At 45.0% G+C, this 5,927-nt stretch overlaps 1 protein-coding gene across 1 annotated transcript; it reads left to right on the top strand.

The window, feature by feature from the left end:
* Positions 1 to 3,708: 3,708 nt before the first annotated feature.
* LOC106568124 (uncharacterized) lies at positions 3,709 to 5,661 on the top strand. Its single transcript, XM_014138153.3, has 5 exons — positions 3,709 to 3,993; positions 4,093 to 4,155; positions 4,688 to 4,765; positions 4,916 to 5,044; positions 5,306 to 5,661. Exons 1-5 carry the CDS (start codon positions 3,744 to 3,746, stop codon positions 5,587 to 5,589), a joined length of 804 nt encoding a protein of 267 aa, XP_013993628.2. The 5' UTR covers positions 3,709 to 3,743; the 3' UTR covers positions 5,590 to 5,661.
* The last annotated feature ends 266 nt before the right edge of the window (positions 5,662 to 5,927 follow it).

The raw sequence follows: 5,927 nt of genomic DNA, 5'->3' as shown, positions 1-5,927 counted from the left end.
GTAAATGTACCTGGTAGGTTCATTGATCATTTGTGTGAGATTGAGGGTATCACGCTTAGATTGTAGGATGGCTGGGGTGTTAAGCATGTCCCAGTTTAGGTCACCTAGCAGCATGAGCTCTGAAGATAGATGGGGGGCAATCCGTTCACATATGGTGTCCAGAGCACAGCTGGGGGCAGAGGGTGGTCTATAGCAGGCGGCAACGGTGAGAGACTTATTTTTAGAGAGGTGGATTTTTAAAAGAAGAAGTTCAAATTGTTTGGGTACAGACCTGGATAGTAGGACAGAACTCTGCAGGCTATCTCTGCAGTAGATTGCAACACCGGCCCCTTTGGCTGTTCTATCTTGTCTGAAAATGTTGTAGTTAGGTATGGAGATTTCAGAGTTTTTGGTGGTCTTCCTAAGCCAGGATTCAGACATGGCTAGGACATCCGGGTTGGCAGAGTGTGCTAAAGCAGTGAATAAAACAATCTTAGGGAGGAGTCTTCTAATGTTACCATGCATGAAACCAAGGCTATTACGGTTACAGAAGTCATCAAGAGCGCCTGGGGAATAGGAGTAGATCTAGGCACTGCAGGGCCTGGATTCACCTCTACATCGCCAGAGGAGGAGTAGGATAAGGGTACGGCTAAAAGCTATGAGTATTGGTTGTCTAGGACGTCCGGAACAGAGAGTAAAAGGAGCAGGTTTCTGGGGTTGCTAAAATAGCTTCAAGGTATAATGTACAGACAAAGGTATGGTAGGATGTGAATACAGTGGAGGTAAACGTAGGCATTGAGTGATGATGAGAGAGATATTGTCTCTAGAAACATCATTGAAACCAGGTGATGTCATCGCATGTGTGGGTGGTGGAACTGAGAAGTTGGATGAGGTATAATGAGCAGGGCTAGAGGCTCTACAGTGAAATAAGCCAATAAACACTAACCAGAACAGCAATGGACAAGGCATATTGACATTAAGGAGACGCATGCTTAGCCAAGTGATCAAAGGGGTCCAGTGAGTAGTGAGGTTGGTTGCGGTCACGGCGATTCAGACAGCTAGCCGGGCCATGGGCAGCAAGTTGGCAGAAGATGGTCTGCTACTAGCCACCTCGTGCGTTTCCGTCGGTAGACCAGTGGGGCTCCGTGTGGTAGAGGGGACCAATCCAACTGGCAAAATAGTTATAGTTATAGTGGCCCAAGAAAATTGGCCGATAGACCCATTCAGATAGCAGCCGATAAGACAGCTAACGATTAGCTGGCAGATGATGGGCGTTCAGGTTACGTCGCGACAGAGGGGCCAGTTGGATAACTCCCTCGGGCAGATAATGTTGGTAGTCTAGTCGTGAAGGCCCGATAGGGCTCCGCATCGGCAGTAAAACGGGTCCGGATAGGTGATTGTAGCCCAGGAGTGGCTGATGGAACTCTTCAGCTGGCTAGCTCCGGAATAATTGATGTTAGCTCCGGGACCAACGTTTGCCAATAGTCACTCGGAAAGCAGCTAGCTAGCTGCAAGATCCAGGTGTAAATGTCCAGAGCTTGCGGTAGAAATACGGGGATATGGAGAGAAAATAGGTCCGGTATGCTCTGGTCTGAGTCGCATTGTACAAAACTGGGGATAGCTTTTCGAGCTAAGGGATAGCTGATGACCGCCAACCGTGGTTAGCTGAATTCTAACGTTAGCTAGTGAACTGGCTAACGTCTGGCTAGCTTCTGTTGTGGATTTCAGATTTGAGGTAAATAATACTTTTTTTTTTAATTGGTGAGGCGGGTTGCAGGAGAGCATTTTGAAGTTGAGTTTTCAGAAGAAAAAAAAAAAAATATATATATATATATAAAAAGATATGCGAAGAAAAGATGTAAATATATACACTGCTCAAAAAAATAAAGGGAACACTTAAACAACACAATGTAACTCCAAGTTAATCACACTTCTGTGAAATCAAACTGTCCACTTAGGAAGCAACACTGATTGACAATACATTTCACATGCTGTTGTGCAAATGGAATAGACAACAGGTGGAAATTATAGGCAATTAGCAAGACACCCCCAATAAAGGAGTGGTTCAGCAGGTGGGGACCACAGACCACTTCTCAGTTCCTATGCTTCCTGGCTGATGTTTTGGTCACTTTTGAATGCTGGCGGTGCTTTCACTCTAGTGGTAGCATGAGACGGAGTCTACAACTCACACAAGTGGCTCAGGTAGTGCAGCTCATCCAGGATGGCACATCATTGGGAGCTGTGGCAAGAAGGTTTGCTGTGTCTGTCAGCGTAGTGTCCAGAGCATGGAGGCGCTACCAGGAGACAGGCCAGTACATCAGGAGACGTGGAGGAGGCTGTAGAAGGGCAACAACCCAGCAGCAGGACCGCTACCTCCGCCTTTGTGCAAGGAGGAGCAGGAGGAGCACTGCCAGAGCCCTGCAAAATAACCTCCAGCAGGACACAAATGTGCATGTGTCTGCTCAAACGGTCAGAAACAGACTCCATGAGGGTGGTATGAGGGCCCGGCGTCCACAGGTGGGGGTTGTGCTTACAGCCCAACACCGTGCAGGACGTTTGGCATTTGCCAGAGAACACCAAGATTGGCAAATTCGCCACTGGCACCCTGTGCTCTTCACAGATGAAAGCAGGTTCACACTGAGCATGTGACAGACGTGACCGAGTCTGGAGACGCCGTGGAGAACGTTCTGCTGCCTGCAACATCCTCCAGCATGACCGGTTTGGCGGTGGGTCAGTCATGGTGTGGGGTGGCATTTCTTTGGGGGGCCGCACAGCCCTCCATGTGCTCGCCAGAGGTAGCCTGACTGCCATTAGGTACCGAGATGAGATCTTCAGACCCCTTGTGAGACCATATGCTGGTGCGGTTGGCCCTGGGTTCCTCCTATTGCAAGACAATGCTAGACCTCATGTGGCTGGAGTGTGTCAGCAGTTCCTGCAAGAGGAAGGCATTGATGCTATGGACTGGCCCGCCCGTTCCCCAGACCTGAATCCAATCGAGCACATCTGGGACATCATGTCTCGCTCCATCCACCAACGCCACGTTGCACCACAGACTGCCCAGGAGTTGGCGGATGCTTTAGTCCAGGTCTGGGAGGAGATCCCTCAGGAGACCATCCGCCACCTCATCAGGAGCATGCCCAGGCGTTGTAGGGAGGTCATACAGGCACGTGGAGGCCACACACACTACTGAGCCTCATTTTGACTTGTTTTAAGGACATTACATCAAGGTTGGATCAGCCTGTAGTGTGGTTTTCCACTTTAATTTTGAGTTTGACTCCAAATCCAGACCTCCATGGGTTGATAAATTGGATTTCCATTGATTATTTTTGTGTGATTTTGTTGTCAGCACATTCAACTATGTAAAGAAAAAAGTATTTAATAACATTATTTCTTTCATTCAGATCTAGGATGTGTTGTTTAAGTGTTCCCTTTATTTTTTTGAGCAGTATATTTGATCACCTATCAACCATGATGTAACCACCACTGGGCTTTTAACCCAGTTTAAACCTTACAGAAAGATAACAGGTGGACAAAGGGCTAATGACCGAGTTTAAATCTTACAGAAAAATAACAGGTGGACGAAGGGCTAATGACCTAGTTTAAATCTTACAGAAAGATAACAGGTTGACAAAGGGCTTACGGCCCAGTTGAATCCTTTTATGGGTGTACCAGAAGATTGCTAAATACTCCAAGTTAATGGTTAAGCACAAGGTGATTTTAAAAGAGACTGATGTTTGGAGTATATTGTATTCTGAACTAGCTCCATGCATGTTTTCCCAATGAGAGCTTTTCTAGTTCCACTGGTGTTGCTGATCTGTCATTTGGGAGAAGCTAAGAACATTCCAAGTGAAGATGAATCCTCTCACTTACAGACAGCCCTTCACTTTGACATCAAGTCTGAGCTGAGAGATCTGAGAGACATGATGGTGCTGCAAAGAGCAGAGCTGAGCCACACCATGACTGAACTACGAGACACTAAGACTGAGGTGGAGGGGCTGAAAACAGAGATCTCAGGTGATAGCAGAATACTAAGCCCACTATCAGTTGACTGAGTAATGTTATACTCTGGTTCATTTCCATTGTTGACATGAAAATTATTTAATTTTGTTTTAGTCATGGAGTCCAGGCTGATGAGTTCTGAAAGACAACTTGAGGCAATGAAGACAGAGAATGCAGGTAAAATGTACAGTTAAATATCAGTTTGTTTAGTTGTAACGCTCGTCGTTAGAAGGAGACGTGGACCAAGGCGCACCGTGGTAAGTGTTCATGATACTTTATTCCAAGAAACACTCAAACAAGAATAACCAAAAGCAACAAACCGAAAGCGAACAGTTCCGTCAGGCATAGACAATAAACAGAAAATAACCTCCCACAAACACAGGTGGAAAACAGGCTGCCTAAGTATGATTCACAATCAGAGACAACGATAGACAGCTGCCTGTGATTGGGAACCACACTCACCCAAAAACAAAGAAACAAAAAACATTGACTTTCCCACCCGAGTCACACCCTGACCTAACCAAACATAGAGAATAATAAGGATCTCTACGGTCAGGGCGTGACATTGGTCATCAAATTAACTATTGTTAATGTAGCCATAGAAACCAGGCAGAATATACGTACCTAATTATCTTGTCATTATGATTGCTATTGATAAAGACACTAATTTCGTGTTCTCCGGGGTATTTTCCTGTAAATGTTTGTGTAGTTTTTGTAACTCCAGCCGTACTGAGCAGGGTAACATCCACTGAGAGGGAGGTTGAGAAACTGCAGAGGGAGAATGCAGGTAAAACATAAATGGAATTATGGTACTTTTAAATAACATGTAATGTAATTTGGGAATAATTCCTTCCCCTTCCATTTCTGAGTCTGAAAAAGGTAAAATGTTAATCATTGTCATCATCAAATCATTCTCTTTATTCTCCTGCACTCACAGAGAGACCCAAGGTGGCATTTTCAACCTCTTTGGGAAAAACTGGACACCTAGGACAATTCAACACTGCCACCACCGTAGTCTACAAGAACATCTTCACAAACACTGGTGGCCACTACAACCAAGCTACAGGTACTGTACTGTCTTCATCAACATCAGTCAACGGTTAGTGTAGACTATAGCCTACCTAGTCAAATACAAGTGCATCAGAGGTTTTTTAAAAAGCAGCACAACTAGTAAAAACTGCTTGATGTTGGTGGCAGGTTGCGTTTGATGCCCCATGATTTTGTTTAGTGCAATCAAGATCATACATTTATGTCAATGTGCTACAGGTACGGTCATGTACTGTGCAGCACAAGTCTTGATGATCTCTATGATTTCCCTCACATCCAGGTATCTTCACAGCACCTGTGAGAGGGGTCTACCACTTCAGCTTCACAATCGGTGATTTTCTCCAGTCAACTGTTATGGGCCTATCCCTGTTCAAGAATGAACAACAAATAATTCATTCAGGGGAAGTAGGTGACCATCAGCAGTTTAGGTATGCATCCAATGCAGTCATACTACAGCTGGAAGTGGGAGATGTCATTTTTATGCAACTCCCTGCAAACTACAGGATTTATGATGATTCAAATCACCGTAACACTTTTAATGGCATTCTACTCTTCCCTGTTTGAGAAAGTTTTAAATGTGTTGTGATGATGAACATCAATGAAGTGCTTTTGATCAATGAAGTGCTTTTTGACCAATCTTGTTTCATTTAATTATTGCTGCACAGAGACATTATACACAAGCACCTGCACTCCCACGTGCACACAAACCCACACTTCTGATCCACAACACATGCTGCATTATTCACTTAGACCAGTAGGAGGTAGTAAATGCCTATATTTGGTTGTGTGGTCTTTCAAGTGAGATGGAGACAGACAACACAGACCTCTTATGTGAATGGATTGATGGATGGAAATGATTCAACCTCGCCATGACAACACATGCATTTGCTATGTATGGAGGT

This window comes from Salmo salar, chromosome 13, assembly GCF_965601325.2.
Source record: "Salmo salar chromosome 13, fSalSal1, whole genome shotgun sequence".
Classification (NCBI taxonomy): domain Eukaryota; kingdom Metazoa; phylum Chordata; class Actinopteri; order Salmoniformes; family Salmonidae; genus Salmo; species Salmo salar.
The sequence above is the reverse complement of the archived record's forward strand: the minus strand, read 5'-3'. Positions and strand labels throughout refer to the sequence as shown.